At 37.2% G+C, this 18712-nt stretch overlaps 1 protein-coding gene across 1 annotated transcript in view; it reads left to right on the top strand.

Moving 5' to 3' along the window:
• LOC139124766 (methionine synthase reductase-like) overlaps nucleotides 1–3733 on the top strand; it is a 65801-nt gene extending 62068 nt beyond the window's left edge. Inside the window, exon 12 of the mRNA XM_070690877.1 lies at nucleotides 1887–3733. Coding sequence (XP_070546978.1) covers nucleotides 1887–2031 — 145 coding nt within the window. The 3' untranslated portion in view covers nucleotides 2032–3733. The remainder of the gene's footprint in view (nucleotides 1–1886) is intronic.
• Nucleotides 3734–18712: the final 14979 nt, after the last annotated feature.

The following is an 18712-nucleotide window of genomic DNA, read 5'->3' as shown; positions in this document are numbered from 1 at the left end:
GACTTTCACTATGTTTTAGACATGTGTGATTGAGACAAGGAACTGTCTGATTGTCAGTCATCATACATAACTGTACATTGGCCAACACGTGTCATGCTTCTTCTCATGTTGCTGTAAAGAAAGAGGTTTTGTTGCTGTACCCCACTCTCCATTTGCGTTGTACTCTCTCTCTTCCTGTATTTTTAGTCCCCACGGACACCGTCCGGGGGGACTTATAGGTTTGGTCGTGTCCGTGCGTGTGTGCGTGCGTGCGTGCGTCCGTCCGTGCGTGCGTCCGTCCGTCCGTTCACGCAGATATCTCAGAGATGCCCGAAGCGATTTCATTCAAACTTGGTACAAGGATTACTTCATATGTCATACAGATGCACGTCGATTTGTTTTGTGATACGATCCAATATGGCTGCCAGGCGGCCATTTTATTACGATTTTTTCATGTACAGAGCCATAACTCAGGCATATCTCAACCGATTATATTCAAACTTGGTACAAGGACATTGACCTATGTCATACATATGCACATCAATTTGTTTTGTGATACGATCCAATATGGCCGCCAGGCGGCCATTTTATTACGATTTTTTCATGTACAGAGCCATAACTCAGGCATGTTTCTACAGATTTTATTCAAAGTTGGTACAAGGACATTGACCAATGTCATAGCTATGCACATCAATTTTTTTTGTGATACGATCCAATATGGCCGCCATGCGGCCATTTTGTTACGATTTTTTCATGTACAGAGCCATAACTCAGGCATATCTCAACCAATTTTATTCAAAGTTGGTACAAGGACATCAACCTATGTCATACACATGCACATTGACTTGTTTTGTGATACGATCCAATATGGCCGCCGTGTGGCCATTTTATTACGTTTTTTCATGTCCAGAACCATAACTCAGACATGTATCAAGCAAATTTATTCAAAGTTGGTACAAGGAGATTGACCAATGTCATACATATGCATGTAATTTGTTTTGTGATACGATCCAATATGGCTGCTGTGCGGCCATTTGTTATGATTTTTTCATGTACAAAGCCATAACTCAGGCATATTTCAACCAATTTTAATCAAAGTTGGTACAAGGACATTGACCTACCGTATGTCATACATATGCACATTGATTTGTTTTGTGATTCGATCCATTATGGCCACCATGTGGCCATTTTATTACGATTTTTTCATGTCCTGAACTACAACTCAGACATGTATCGAGTGAATTTATTCAAAAGTATTTTTATCACAGACCTAATGAAGAGGACTCTATCCTCTCTGAGGACCTGTAATCAAAGCACCCATTAACAAGTGGGGACTGTGTCATCAACGATGACTAGTTGTGTGAGCATTATAGACTACAAGGTTAGAGATTGTGAATGTGTTTACGTTATTATATGCCTCAATGTGAGTGGAAATCCGTGCATTGATTTGTAAAGGAACAGCCAGGGAGTTAGTGGACTGTGTGAACGATTTACTGACTGGTTTCCATAGTTACCCGGTCCAGTAAGGCCCTTCGACATTTTCAACATCAAGATAGATGCTAAATGCTAGATGTAAAATATCCATGAGCACACTGTTATCTATTTAATGCTGGTCGATAATGGTAAAATTGTTTAAAAATGCCCTGCATGCAACTAAATGTCACATAAATGTCATATATCATTAATTGTAATTTGTAAAGAGGCATGTAATAAAAGTATTATTGCCTGAATACATGAGTTTGTGTGCCCTTGCAGCACGAGACATTGTCACCTGCTGTATATGACTACAGCACTGATATGGCATGATGGCTGACCTGAGACTACCGGTATATCTATGACTTCATTCCAGTTAAGAAGGAAAGTGTATGTGATATTGAATTGTGATTCACTTTTTCCTTTGTCCACAGTGATGCAAAGAATATGGCAAACGATGTTCACAAAACATGGATTGAGATACTAAGTAACTATAGCAATATCAGCTTAGACAAATCAAAGGAAATATTGACCTCCATGAAAGAGGAAGGAAGGTATCTGGAAGATGTATGGGCCTGATTAGAGAGTGAAAGGATTGCAAGCTTTACAACGCTGTACAACTCAGAACAAGTAACTAACATATCAAGATATGAGTTATCTTGGGTAGATTTAAGACAGTCTATGAAAACATTCTATAGTGGTAGTTAGGAGGAGGAAGCATAATAATAAAATTATTAAAGTGTGTGTCATTTTTTCCTTGATAATCTGTATACCGTGTTATTTGTCTGAATTTAATCTTTGTGTAAGATTATTTTATTTTCACAGCTCTGCAGCTGTGAAAAGTTGACTGGAAATTATTATATTTATCATGATTACAACTATATGTGCAAAGAATAAAAAAAAGATGACAGGTGCACTTTGAAAAGTGAGATGCAAGTTAATATTACTAGAAACAGACTGGATAAGTAATCCATTGACTGTGTTTTTGTTTTTCTTTTATTTCACATCACTGACTAAGTTTGATATTTACACAAACGTCTCTTCTTCTGTGATTTCTTTGTAAGCTACTGTATTTTGAATCATGTTTTATTGTAGCAGATTAACCTTTGAGTGCCAAAGTCAACTTTTCTTGCCTTAAAAGAATATAACGTAGCCAGTAATTTTTTTAGATTTGGACAATTTTTTCAGATTTTTTCCAAAATTTTGGTCAAAAATTGTCGTCATTGAAAAGTTATGTGCATTTGGTCCAAAATTATCAAAAATAATTCAGAAAAATTGATAAAAATTGGTGAAATCTTGCACTAAAATTTTGAGGGGAAAAATTACAGCACTCAAAGGGTTAAGATGAAACTGAAATTGTTGGATATATTATTAAAGTCATTAACGACTGTTTCAGTTATTCTATTTATTCAGATTTGTTTGTTTTTTTAGCTTCCTAGGCAATTTTATTAGTGTTAATGACCTGAATTCTCAGTGGTTTTGAAGGTACACACCAGCAGTATTTATTTGTTGTTGTCCAGGAGAAAACATGGAAATTTTGTGTTTGAAAAGATGAGAATTAATGGAGTATAAATAGTAAATGACAATTCAACCAAACCTTGACATCAGTGGATCTACCATATTAAAATGCCATGCATTGGTCATGTCCATTTCTGCAATATCTGTTGTAGTGAATATTGATTTTCTTTGTTAAAAAATAATGTTTGCAATGTGGAAACACAGTGCAAGAAAATTTTGAACAGTTCTTGCTTGGGTGATGATGTTATTCAACAGAGAAAAAGATGATCTCTTAAAGTCTTTAATTGCATAACAAAAGACTATAACAGTGAAGTAAGTTTTTGAAAAATTATAGACAATATGATACTAAAGAACTGAAAGTCAAATATTTCTTTGTGATTCATATGAAAATCACTTGATAATAAATGTATACATACCTTTGGTAAAGATCAAATTGGATATGGTTTCTGTGTTATCCAGAGAGTAGAGTCTGTTGGTTGTTTGGAATCATCTCAGTGCCAAATATGTTTGGAGTTATAGAGTAGAAATATGATGGTCAGACATACAAAAAACACAAATTGAATTTGTCAACTTTGATGAACAGTGATAATTTATGATTCATGTAAACAAAAGAAAAACTTGAACAAAAGTAACAAAGTTTATTTTATGTAAGGCTCATGTAATGGAATTCTCTGATCTGTTTAAAAATTAACGTATTACAAATCAAAAGTAGCTATCTTCTGTACCCCACCCAAAAAATAAAGTGGAAAATAAGTACCTTTTATTAACAGTGTGCTTTATTTCTGTGATATTCGGTTTTCTAACCTGATGTGAAAGTAAGTTAACTTTTAAGAAAATTCAAGAATGGCAAATGAATTTTTTGCTCGTGTGTGTCACACACGTGGGCTTATGGTTCAGCGACATGTGTGTGTATGTGTATACACGATATCTCAAGAACAGCTTAACAGATTTCAACCAAATGTGGTACACAGATTCAGATATTAAAGTGGCACTCCCACTTGGTAACATTTTTAAAACACATTTTTAGCTCCTCAGTTTTATATACTGAGGAGCTGTTAGAATTGAAAACCAGTATGGCGGCGTCAACTGTTACTTCCTTCGGTCAACTTTTACTTCCTTCTGTCAAGATTTAGCCAATGAACTTCCATCTGTGTGTCCATGTGTCATGTGATAAACTGGTGCATGTTGGGGCCAATTACAGTGAAATTCGATCAAGCTGCAAAACTTCATTAGCCAAGGTGTTGTATGTGTATAAGCGATTTTTAGGACATTAACACAGCAGGGTTTGATGTGGTCTTGTTTACATCTTTAATCAGCTACACCTCTCAGTTACACATCACAGCAGGGCCACTCCACCGAACGCCAGACAGAGAAACATAAACAAATCACCAAGCTTTGCAATGTCATGTATGTTTCTTTTTTATTCCCGATGAACAAGCTTAAGTGAGCATGAAAGTTCACCAAGTTTTTGAAATTTTCACTTGTCCAGTCTCAGTGAATCTACATGTTAAACAATTTTGGAAATTCCTGACAATTGGATACAATGATAAGTTTTCTGTTGCTAACAACGGTCTAATCATTGCAATCCTAGTTCTTACAAATGAATAGAATCATGAAATACTGTGAGGGAACATTTTCATCACAGTTTACCTCAAAAACAGAACGAAAGAGAATGTACTAGTGCTGTTACAAATTTAAAAATACCTTAAAGCTAAAAATAGAAACAATAGTGAAACAATTTGTCTAAATGGTATAAATGAAATGAGCTACAAGTAATAGAACACATCATAATCATGTTTGTGAATGTTTCAGTGAAAAGGATGCCTTGTACCAAACCATATTTCTTTTTCTACATTTATGTAATTAGAATCGCTGTGTTGAAAAGGTTCTTGCACCATTGAGTCCAATCAGGAACTCCACGAATACATTTACAAATGTATTTTGAACATGTAAGTTTATATGATGCTGGTCTAGCCGGTCAATTCCCAAAGCTACTGAACTTTCACGCTCACTTGTTCATCACAAATAAAAAAGAAAGATACATGACATTGCAAAGCTTGGTGATTTGTTTATGTTTCTCTGTCTGACATTCATGGATTGGCCCTGGTGTGTTGTGTAACTGAGAGCATGTAGCTGATTAAAGATGTAAACAAGACCACATGAAGCCCAGTGTGTTAATGTTGTAAAAATCGCTGATACACATCGATTAAAACAACACCTTGGTTAAAGGGACATTATTTGTATCTTTTCATATTTTTTTTCATTTTTTCGATGACTGAAATCCCCGGTCAAATCAATAGGAGACCTAAATTGTGACTAAGGACGGCTTCAAGGATATGTAAAACCACCTTCTTGCTCTTTACGGCAAGGTTCAATGTTGGTAAGGACATCCGCGCGATTTGAACCAACCGCCATGATTGAACCCCAGCACATGACCAATATTACTACGCATATGTCAACTATCAAAGTACAGCTAAAACGCTGAGCGGCCGTCACCTACACAGTAACTTCAGCACAATGCATATCGATGAGCTCACGTCGCATAAACAAATGCACGTCTCACAAACTACTGTCAAATAGTGAAATAAACAGGGCATTTGCTTGTAAGTTTGATTTTAGTATCGATGACACAGACTGTGAAACAAATAAAACCATTAACTCAATTGGGTCATGATTGAATGGCAAAACTAAAACGATGTCAGATTGCTGTGGTGATAGTGAAACAGGTACAGAGTAGTGCATTTTCTGTACATTTGATCGTTAGCAAATCTTCGTCAACTTTTAAGATTTTTAGGGCATTTTCTTGCCATTACGTTGGTTCGTTTTACAAACACGACATGATCACTTGTTGAACTTGGAAACAACGCACTCGGACTGAACAGTGCACAGTGTAGAGGATCTGTGACATCGTGACACCGCGCCGAGCGGGTACTGTACTGTCGATTGATACTGCTCGCGATTGAGTCACCTCTCGATACACAAGCTCTGTTCGAATGTTGTTATTCTCTATGCATCGTGTAATTATTTGTATCAGTTGCATTGCATTTTGAACCAAAACTGAGTACATCACAATGACAGTTGCCTAGACCCTATACGTCGCTTACGGCCTCCGAGCCTCCGACCCACTCCGAAAAGTGGGTTTTGCGTAAGTTTAGAAGCGCAGCTGAGTACATTGTGTACCTAGCCCTGCATACAGTTCTGTGTGTTCCCGGCGTCATACGGCCTCCTCGCCGTATAACGCAGGGAACACAAAGACCTGTACGCAGGGCTAATCGTGTACCCAGGCGAGGCGGGTGTGCTCGAAGACGAAACTCAGTGAGAGTGTTGGATTAAAAATGGGTTGTTTTTGGTGGAGAAACTGCACGCCGCAACCAAGGTGCTGCCAGCGATTTGGCACAACCCTGCCACGCAGAGCTAGCTTTCACCCAACAATTACATGATGTAGGCTTGCTGCGGATCCGTAGCCCTACCACTCCCTTTGCTGGTTGTGTTGGGGGAGCAAGCAGCAAGATGTAGGCCTATGTGTCAGAAAGCAGCTTCAATCATACACAGTAGAGGCCCCTCTGTTGTATATGCTTCAATTTCGCGATCACCTCGACAATAACGTGACTGTCTACTGAAGTTTATCCCTTCATTGTACTCTGTTTTCACATTTCTATGCCCACGGGCTTTGGGCAAGTCTACATATGGAGGTACAAACGAGACGAAAAAATAGGCCTTGTCCGAGTCGTCGGCTTCTTGCATCTTGTAGGCATTTGAAATGCCCATTACAAAAATGTGCTCTGTAGCAGCAAATAATGGTGTATCTAAGAGCAGGATTGGCCGTCAAGATCTCCATGAAAACTGACCGTCAAAATGTAACTGAGCAAACGGCATCGGTAATAGGGAATCCCGAAACTGCTACTCTGCGCTCTCGACTTTCACTTCGTATGGTTTATTTTTTTATACGCGGATGCTTACAGCCGCCCAGATAGCAGTTAGCAGTGTGGTATGATCGCAGGTCAACAGTAGCCCACCATTAACCTCTGACCCAAGGTTTTTCTATTCAGTGTACGCAAACGGGATGGAAGTTGTCTATGGTCGACCATTCTTTAGACATCTGTCAATAAGTCAAACAACATTATCAACTTCTCGTTTGCAACAATATAAGGTCAAAAGATACAAATAATGTCCCTTTAATGAAGTTCTGCAGCTTGATCGAATTTCACTGTAACTGGCTATCAACTTCAGTGTGTTTTTGGTATATAGGGATAATTATGGGAGCAAAGTTTTTCGACAAAATGTCACATGACCAGCCACTTCCTTTACCTCATTAATTATGCATATACCTAATTCTGGGCTTAATAGTGGAGCTAGAGATCTGATTTTTGGAATGTAGGGATAACTATGGGATACAATTTTTTTTTAATATCACGTGACCTTGATGACCTTTGACCCCAAATATACATTGTAGGTGATATGTTGCAACTCAAACCTGTCATGGACGGATGGATTTTTAAAGATCTATACCAGGGATATGGCCCTTTATCAATAAACCTCTGGAAAGAGTACTTTACAGTGCATGAACTGACCGATATTATGTGACAGAAAGATGATAAACATTTTGCAGAATTACTTAATCATCTCAGAGTTGGCCAATATACACAGGAAGATGTAAACCTACTTCAGCAAAAGGCTGATGAATTTTCTGGTCAAGCAGATCAATGTGAAAATGCAATTCATTTGTATACTACAAATGTAAATGTTGAAAAACACAATGAAGCAATTTTCACTAGAGTGCTGACAGAGAAATTACAGTGACTCACGTGCATTCCAATGCAGTAAATGGTGCTTCCTCACTTTACTAGTCGCCTGATAATAAACTGCCACGTACTCCATTAGGAAAGATTGGTGTTAATGTATGCAATTTATATTAATGAGCCGAATCATGCCGTATATACAATTAAATGTATCTAACACAAATCTTGTGTATCCCGTATCCAAACCCCATGCCTCCAAGTCAATTACTGCTTACCAACAACCAACTACTTCAACTGGCCTCACACTTGAGGAGCTTCAGTGTCCTTGACGCTATTTTTTTTAATGCCAACGGTCGATATTTGACCTGGCGACTGTGCGCGGATCACGGGATATTGATAAAAACATGTCCTCATAAGAAGTAAAAGTTTGAATTCAGCTTAGTATTTGTCTTACTGAAACCTCCCCATGCAGTCTGACTCTGTGGATAATTCTACTTGAGTAAACATCTCTGAATAAGAACATTTCTATGAACTTACTTTAATCTAAATGTAAAATTATGAAAATAATATTAATAGTTGCAGTTCGTGTGCCTTTAATCCTTGTACCAAATTAGGAATTGTTCCAAAAGAACAGGGGAAAAATATTAAACAACTACGTACGGTGAGACAAGAAATTTCAATAATTATAGAGGTATTTTATTGAGCTAAATTATTGGAAAAATGTACAATAGAATCACAGAAAAAGAGGTAGCAAATTTAGTTGAATCAAATATTTTCGGTGAAATTCAAAGATTTCGGAAAAATGGGTGAACCATTGATCAAATTTTAATCTGCTTTTTAGCTCAGCTGTCAGAGCTTATCGAGCTTATCAAATAGGTTGATTTTTTGTCATCGTCGTCCATCATCCGTCAACAATTGCCTTCTCCTCTGAAACCGCAAGTCCAATTGCTTTGAAATTTTATATGCAGTTCACTTGGGGTGACCTCACTTAAGTTTGTTCAAATCGTGGTGAAATTTGCATATTGGTATTTTTGGGGTATTTTTGGTGCTTTTTAGTAAAAAAAATCTTCTCTGGAACTGCTGGTCTGATTGCTTTGAAATTTGATATGCAGTTTACTTTGGGTGACTTCAGTCAGATTTGCTCAAATCGTGGTGAAATTTGCATACTTGTATTTTTAAGGCAATTTTTGTCATTTTTGGTAAAAAAATCTTTAAAAATCTTCCACTTCAAAACTACCAGTCAGATAGCTTTGATATTTGGTACATATGTCCCTAGGGATGATCTATTTCAGATTTGTCCAAATTGTGCAGAAATATGCAAATTTGCATTTTTAAAGCAATTTTTGCCATTTTTGGTCAAAAAATGTATTTCTCAAAAAGTACTGGTCTGATAGTTTTGAAATACAGGTATACAGGTTTCTATATTGAACTAAGTTATATATATTGGATTTCTGATGAAATCTGTAATTTTGTATTTTGGGGGCAATTTTTGCCAATTTTGGTCAAAAAATGTGTATTTCCAAAACTACCCATCTGATAGCTTTGCAATTTGGTATACAGGTTCCTACAGATCACCTTAATGATATTTATTGAAATTATGAAGAAATCTGCAATTTTGTAATTTTGGGGCAATTTTTGCCATTTTTGGTCAAAAAATGTGTATTTCCAAACAACTCGTCTGATAGCTTTGAAATTTGGTATACAGTATTACATTTATTGAAACTATGATGAAATCTGCAATTTTGAATTTTTGTGGCAATTTTTTCCATTTTGGTCAAAAAATGTGTTTCTCAAAAAGTACTGGTCTGATAGCTTTGAAATTTGTTATACAGGTTTCTATAGATGAACTAAATTTGATCTTTTGAAATTATGATGAAATCTGCAATTTTTATTTTTGGGGGCAATTGTTGCCATTTTTGGTCAGAAAATTTTATTCTCAAAAAACTACTCATCAGATAGCTTTGGTTGACATGTTCTTAGGGATGATCCGATGTGATATATTCAAAGTATGATGAAATCTTCAATTGTGTATTTTTGCAGCTATTTTAGCCACTTTTTGTTGCCCACTGCATTGATCTATCAAAGATTTCCACCTTCTTCATCAACATGTGTCAAAAATAGTTATTCTCTACATAAACACAGCTGAGCTATATCGGCTGCTAGGTCGCTTGTTTAGACTTGGAAAGCTTATGACAGCCTTTGAAGAGGTGGGTTTTGGTACACATTGTAGATTAATGGAATCAAAGGGAAGTTGTGGGGTGTGATTAAAAACATACATACGATCATATTGAAAGTAAAGTGTCTTTTGATGACATTGAAAGAATTTGACCAAAATGATGGTCTCAGGCAAGAAGTGTTTAAGCCCCAATTTTAGTTGCAGTACTAGTGTACATCAATGAATTCAAGAAGCTGCTTAATGAATCACTGGTTGGGGTATACTTTAATTCAGAACTCATAAGTGGCCTGTTTTTTGCTGATAATGTAGTCCTTATGGCACCAAATGAAAAACAAATGAAGTCTATGTTATGCATTGCTAATAAGTATTGTGAACTATGGAAAATGTCAATTAATGAAGAGAAGTCTAATGTTTTGATAGTAAATAAGAAAGTTGAAAAATACAAAACATAGGGCCAAAGTCCCTGAAGCTACTATAGACATGGATACAAAATTAAGTATTTCCTGACTGTATGAAATTATCTCACTAAGGTCATCCTAGGGACATGTAAACCAAGTATTAAAGCTGTCTGACCAGCGGTTTTGAAAAAACAAGCGACTCAACAGTTGACAGAGCTCTGCTGTGTTATGTAGAGAATTAGTCGGCTGAAAATATGGTTTGACCCTAAAAAAATTGCTACAAAAGGTTTCTCAACGGTTTTTGATAGAGTCAAATGTGCTTAATAACATATTAAAAGTCTACCAAAATCTGACCACCGGCAACGCGTCATTTTCAAGATGGCGTCCAAGATGGCCGCCATATACTTAAAATGGCCATAACTATACCAAAAAAAATTGCTACAAAAGGTTTCTCAACGGTTTTTGATAGAGTCAAATGTGCTTAATAACATAGTAAAAGTCTACCAAAATCTGACCACCGGAAACGCGTCATTTTCAAGATGGCGTCCAAGATGGCCGCCATATACTTAGAATGGCCATAACTACTTAAATATTAAACCTAGACTAGTGATGTCTGTGTCTACCACCATGTTTTAGTGGTTTAGGAATCCAACTATCATATCTAGATTATAGGCAAGTGGTCATAAGTCCCATAATTTGCATATTGTACATGTATTAAAAATAATCACTGTCACATTCTTCGTCCAGAACATGTTGCTCATGTGGATTTTCACAATTTCCGAGGTTAGGTAGTAAAGGGAAAGCAACTCCACATATCGTTCATATTTTGGGTGTTTGCGTTTTGTGTATGAAATTGTGTATAATATAAGTGTATGTCATGTTTGGCTGTTTTAAGAAAAAGTGTTGCTTAGCCATGGTGAGACGTATCCGTAATCTACGTGTCTTGATGTTACTCCACACTGGAGTGGAGAGACAAGTGTGACACTGCGATCCGTTGGCGCTGCATTTCGAAAACAGAGTTTTCTTCATCAGTCGCTTGAAATTCATTCTTGATTGGTGAGACGTGTTGAATGGTTGATTGTTTTTATTTGGTAGTATATTGTTCCACTTACATTTGGTGTTCAAGTAGGGAAGCTAGAATGTCTACTGGTTGGTCTTGTTGTGTTTGTGTAGGTTCGTGTGAACCTGAGTTCGAGCTGTCGTCGCTTTTGTGAAGTCTGGCACTTATAAGTGTATTGCCTATATTCTGTTCCTTCTATATGCGATTATTGGTTGATTTTGGAACAGTTTTTATTTAGTGTTTCGTCTTTTTCAAGTTCATTTCAGTTTTCTGTCAGGCTTGCTTGATTTTTGTCATTTCGATGTTACGGGCTATATGTTGTTATGAAGACTACTGTACAAAATACATGATAGCTCTGCTAAAAATAATCTTTAAAAACAACACATTTGAATTAAACGATGAATTTTACCGGCAAATATGGGATGCTCTATGGGGTCTCCCTCGTCGCTGGAAATAGCAGATATTACATTTCACGAGACAGAAATGAGAATAATACAGAAACACAAACAACAAATGCCGACCTGGCTGAGGTTCAGGGACGATGTTTTCCTGATTTTGATCGGAACACAACACGAACTCAATGAATTCATATCAAACATCAACAAAATGCATCCTACTTTCAAATTTTCGTTTGAAAGCTCCTCTCAAGAAATCACATATTTAGACCTGACTATCTACAAAGGTCGTCGATACAACAAAAAGAACATTCCCAACACCAAGACACACTTAAAACCAACAGATACATTCCAGTTCTTACAAAGAAACTCATGCCATCCGGCAGCAACATTCAAAGGTCTGATCAAAGGTGAAACATTATGATACATCAGAACATGCAACAACGAAACCGATTTTACAGAGAAAGTCACACAATTTAGTGAAAAATTACAAGACCGACAATATAAAAATACCGCAATTATACGGTGTCCATCACATTTGATCTGAATTGGTACATACCAGTATGGGTACCAAAGATCAACAATAAATGTTGTTTCTATCAGTGCAGGAAAATTCCAAGTTGATGTTATGACAGTGATTTCTGCACAGTACAGCCAGAAAAACAACAAGAAATATATAAACCAGAAAAACAAGAATGACAAAAGTAAATAACGTCTGAAACTTTAGGTACTGGAGGTCAACTTTAGCAACATGCATAGCAAAAACAGCTAGTCCCTCTTAGTTTGAGCAGGTCTGTTAATATGTAACAGTTCAAAAACAATGACAGGAATGACTCAAGGTCAGTGGAGTAGCCTGTTTCAGTCACTGCATGCCACCACTCCTACATATTTGCAGGATTTCCCTTTTCTTACCTCATTTGCACATTTTTGACGTCCATTTGAAGAACGTCACGTCTCGAGCCCTGCATCTACCCTGTACACCAAATACTTAGATGATAGCTTTGGCGGTAAGGGAGCTTTTGCGTGTGACGGACATACATCCGCACTAACATACCCACATACATACATAGAGACACACAGACGCCACCGACTCACCATAAAAGCTGTTTTTGTTATTTATGTACATACCAAATATGAGCTAAAAATGAAATAGAACGCATTATCAGAGAAACAGATCATAAAAGCAGAAAAAAACAGCTTGAACAACAAAAAGAAAGAAAGAACGCCACCAACAATACAGTAGTCTTCATAACAACATATAGCCCGTAACATCGAAATGACAAAAATCAAGCAAGCCTTGACAGAAAACTGAAATGAACTTGAAAAAGACGAAACACTAAATAAAAAACTGTTCCAAAATCAACCAATAATCGCATATAGAAGGAACAGAAATATAGGCAATACACTTATAAGTGCCAGACTTCACAAAAGCGACGACAGCTCGAACTCAGGTTCACACGAACCTACACAAACACAACAAGACCAACCAGTAGACATTCTAGCTTCCCTACTTGAACACCAAATGTAAGTGGAACAATATACTACCAAATAAAAACAATCAACCATTCAACACGTCTCACCAATCAAGAATGAATTTCAAGCGACTGATGAAGAAAACTCTGTTTTCGAAATGCAGCGCCAACGGATCGCAGTGTCACACTTGTCTCTCCACTCCAGTGTGGAGTAACATCAAGACACGTAGATTACGGATACGTCTCACCATGGCTAAGCAACACTTTTCTTAAAACAGCCAAACATGACATACACTTATATTATACACAATTTCATACACAAAACGCAAACACCCAAAATATGAACGATGTGTGGAGTTGCTTTCCCTTTACTACCTAACCTCGGAAATTGTGAAAATCCACATGAGCAACATGTTCTGGACGAAGAATGTGACAGTGATTATTTTTAATACATGTACAAATATGCAAATTATGGGACTTATGACCACTTGCCTATAATCTAGATATGATAGTTGGATTCCTAAACCACTAAAACATGGTGGTAGACACAGCCATCACTAGTCTAGGTTTAATATTTAAGTAGTTATGGCCATTTTAAGTATATGGCGGCCATCTTGGACGCCATCTTGAAAATGACGCGTTTCCGGTGGTCAGATTTTGGTAGACTTTTACTATGTTATTAAGCACATTTGACTCTATCAAAAACCGTTGAGAAACCTTTTGTAGCAATTTTTTTGGTATAGTTATGGCCATTTTAAGTATATGGCGGCCATCTTGGACGCCATCTTGAAAATGACGCGTTTCCGGTTGTCAGATTTTGGTAGACTTTTAATATGTTATTAAGCACATTTGACTCTATCAAAATCCGTTGAGAAACCTTTTGTAGCAATTTTTTTGGGTAAGGTCTTTTTTTTCATAAATGCAGCCGACTAAATAACCTTTTGTGACACATGTATTGATGAAGAAAGTGGATATCTTTGATAGCTCATTTCAGGATGGCCTGACCAAAAATGGAAAAAAAATTCCGTAAAAATACAGATTTGCATATTATAGCTTGTCAATACCAGTGAATTTTGTGACGTCATATCCATACATTATTACTGATAATGTATTCCATTATTCAGCACTGCAGCCCCACAGCGAGCAAGTTTTTTTTTGGAAAACGAAAATAGGACTGTGCATTTAAAAGGAGGGGAAATATCGGATAAACCATGTAATACACAAAACTATAAATCTTGACAATGGTTCACAATATTGATAATAATGTCTTACTGTACGATTTATTACATTTTTTGAGTCCTCACGCACGCACTTGCCGTCTGTCTGGCTGGCGCTCAGCATGCAGTCCCCGTCCGATACGCTGGTTGTACTACTACGTTTGTTTACAACATGGTTCGCTTCGTTGCCGTATAGGTGAAACAGAACTCAGTACGTTTGCAAACTCCTAGACGATACTGGGTTTGACACATGGCATATTATGTATGTCAGTGGCCATGTAAACGATGCAAGCGTGAAAGGCTACTCGAACCAGCCGTAAACGGGCCAACAACGGCAGCTTGCTGTCATCAACCTTGACCGGAAGTGTCTACGGAAATTACTACGGAGCCATTCAAAGTCTCGGTCCAAGGTCAGCTACTACCAACAATCATGACGACCATGGACTCTCCGTTGATCTAACATCTCGGCCACCTAATTCTGATGCACTGACTGTAATCGGAGACAACTTTCATTCATCGTTTTTTTCTCCATGTCTGTGATTTTACCTTGCCTTGTTCTCGATATCGCGACGGTACCGAAACCCTCCAGTATGTTTGTCAACTGTACCTTTCAAGCACCCGTTTACGTCAAGTTCTGTCGTTCGCCGAAATAAAATAGCTCTTCTCAAGGAGCCATCGAAAATTAAATTTATAGACACAGTTATTATTGAAATATGAACATTTGAATGACAATGTTGAACTCTGTTGATATCGTTTGCAATGAATGCTGTACTACTAGCGACATAATAATGATCGTATTGATCAGCTGATACCATGGCATGCAGCTCGCTGATCATGCTGATGTCGATGCATGAACATTCCGTTTTCTTCATCTCTGGCATTTCACCGTGTCGATTTTTTGAATGGCATGATATTTAAAGGTGATGTTTCAAGTTTGATATAGACGGTAGGGATGCAGTTACTTTTCATTTCCCTCGAAAATACATCGTTTTTCAATTCAAAATGAACCGTGAAAGTGCTGGTCATTTTTTGTGCTGAACGTGCGTGTTCAGTGCAGTGCACTGTGCAGTGTGGAGTGCATGTATATGTACAGAGTCAGGGCCGATCATGCTGGACGACGCTCACTGGCTTCAAACTCAGTTAAAATTCCTTTTTATTCGTTTTCTACAACTAGAAATTCACTGGCATTGCCAAAACTATAAAATAATAGCAATAATGCACCCCCTCCCGGCCCATAATGGACTCAAGCAAACTTTGCACTCCATAATGTACTCGGCTTCGCCTCGTACATTATGTCGTGCAAAGTTTGCTTCGTCCATATGAGCCGGGAGGAGGTGCATTATTGCTTAAATAATTTAGCCACTTTTTGCTGCCCACTGCATTGAGCTATCAAAGATTTCCACCTTCTTCATCAACATGTGTCAAAAATAGTTATTCTCTACATAAACACAGCTGAGCTATATCGGCTGCTAGGTCGCTTGTTTAGACTTGGAAAGCTTATGACAGCCTTTGAAGAGGTGGGTTTTGGTACACATTGTAGATTAATGGAATCAAAGGGAAGTTGTGGGGTGTGATTAAAAACATACATACGATCATATTGAAAGTAAAGTGTCTTTTGATGACATTGAAAGAATTTGACCAAAATGATGGTCTCAGGCAAGAAGTGTTTAAGCCCCAATTTTAGTTGCAGTACTAGTGTACATCAATGAATTCAAGAAGCTGCTTAATGAATCACTGGTTGGGGTATACTTTAATTCAGAACTCATAAGTGGCCTGTTTTTTGCTGATAATGTAGTCCTTATGGCACCAAATGAAAAACAAATGAAGTCTATGTTATGCATTGCTAATAAGTATTGTGAACTATGGAAAATGTCAATTAATGAAGAGAAGTCTAATGTTTTGATAGTAATAAGAAAGTTGAAAAATACAAAAAATGGACGATCGGTGAAGTTCAAAATAAATAATCATCGGTGATAAGTATCTAGGCTAATGGACGTCACGTAATCTCTCTCACCATACTCATTTTATGGAAATACATCAAAATTTGACCGTTTGTTTCCTCCCATGAGAGCAATCCTTGGAAATCATGCAAACATTAAAGGAACTGATTATGATTTGACATTTATGGAATCATATTATACGCCACAGCAAAAATATGCGGGAAAAATATTGATACTTAGAAAGTCTTGAAAGAATGCAACGACTAGTGGGTAAATTCATCCTAAAAGCATGCAGCTATACATCAAATGAAGCAATTCTTGGTGACCTTGGTTTGCACTACTGTGAGAAGTAGACTTGATATCATGAAACTTAAATAGTGTAGATTACTGTACAATTCCCATTGGTCTAGACATATGTATGTGTTTTTAAGAATAATTATTTTAAGCTAAATTTGGTTGAATTTGGAGGCCGACTGGCGAAAAACTGGGAGGGGTGTCGATAGCCAAATAGGACTAAAATAGAAGGCGGCCGAGTCTGTTGACACCTGGGTGTCAATAGCCAACCGGCCCTCTATTTGGCTATTGACACCCCTCCCGTTTTTTCGCCTGTCGGCCTCCAAATTCAACCAAACTTAGCTTTAACAACATATATTCTCAATAGAAGTCCAAAAAAATTCCTTCGAAGAAGCTTCTTTGGTCGACATTTTGCGGTCCCATAGTACAACTGCAGGCGCCCAATGGGTGTCTCTTTGGCTCTCGACACCCCTCCCGTTTTTTCGCCAGTCGGCCTCCAAATTCAACCAAACTTAGCTTAGTTATTCTTAATATTACATATATTCTCAATAGAAATAAAAAAAAATCATTCGAAAAAGCTTCTTTGGTCATCATTCAGGTTTTGTGGACACGATGTTACGGTCCGAAGCGCGTCCTCAATCTTTATCGGCGTATATTTTATTGTCTTGTGTCTTTTGCCGTTTGGCACCCCATTTCACACATTCTACAACAACGTTTTAGTCGAGCAGAACACCATTTTGCCAGGAATATTACCTGTTCGTTTTGTCACCTTTTTATACATTCTATTACAGCAGCACTTGTTAGTGTAGTTGAGCTTAGTCGAGTAATTCCACAGTACGTAGTTAAATTTAGGCAAACGTACTGCGTAAGCTTACAATGTGCATGAACACAAAAAAGTTATAACGACTTGGTCTCATGGCGGATTTATTGAACTAATACGTCGTTGAATTTAGTTAAGAGCGTTCAGAAGACATGGCATATGATTAATGAACTGGGCAAATTGTCAAAACACGGCCATATTCAGTCCCTCACACCTCTCGGGCACCCCTAAAAATAGTGCTGACTAGGTACTCCCATGGCAGCATACTTCACAAGGTCTGTGATTGGCAGACCCTGGGCGCAGACTTACTCTGGTCAATTTTCTATCTCTACGGACACCACTTTTTTTAAATTTATTTCAACAAAGTCGCAAACAAAACAAATCAACATAACTGTGAATGCGTTAAAATTACAATGCAACTTGTCTAATAAAAACTAAAAAATCAGTCATTTAACTACAAAGATAATCATATAAATGCATTCAGGATGCATTCTTCTTCTCCAAGTCTTACAAGGCTTGAAAACTTTGTGATAAAATCCTCAGCTTTGTTCATCATCATCAGTGACAATGTATTCATCCATGAGGAAAGAACATTTTAATTGCATAACATAGGATTGAAGGGCAACTTTAATCCCATCAAGAGTAGGGCCTAACTGAATTTTGAATATTCAAAACTGTGTATTTTACAAAGAAAATAATACAGTAAATAATGTCAGATGTTGCGTTATTATCATTTTCGATTCCTGCAATTGCTTATCTTTGATATTGATAGTGTTATCAAAGTTGTATTTTGACAAGAAAGAAATACATTTCTGCCAGATTTCTTTCACATATTTGCACTCAAATAAGATGTGTTCAAGTGTTTCTTTTTGGCCACAAATACGGCATTTCCCATCACTTAAATTAAAAGTTTTGGCCAAGGTTCCTGTGACTAGGCCTCTACGGCAAATCTTCCAATTAAAATCATTTACTGAATTGCTAACAATTCCTGTTGAATTAAGACGACTGAATAAAGTAGCTTTGTAACTGTCAGTGAGACTTAGATTCTCAGCCCATTTTTGACCAATTTGACATTTGACTGCATGCCATTTCTTATCCACCAATTTCCAATAAAGTGACCTGGTTTTGATAGACCATAATTATTTAAGTCTAAAATATCATAGTTTTCTTCATTTTGGATGTTTGAAGTGATGATTTGTTTCGAGGAATCTGGAATAGCACTAGCACACTC

This window comes from Ptychodera flava (genome assembly GCF_041260155.1).
Source record: "Ptychodera flava strain L36383 chromosome 23 unlocalized genomic scaffold, AS_Pfla_20210202 Scaffold_24__1_contigs__length_23054250_pilon, whole genome shotgun sequence".
Classification (NCBI taxonomy): Eukaryota; Metazoa; Hemichordata; class Enteropneusta; family Ptychoderidae; genus Ptychodera; species Ptychodera flava.
Note: the sequence above shows the minus strand (reverse complement) of the source record. Positions and strands in the feature narration are given on the sequence as shown.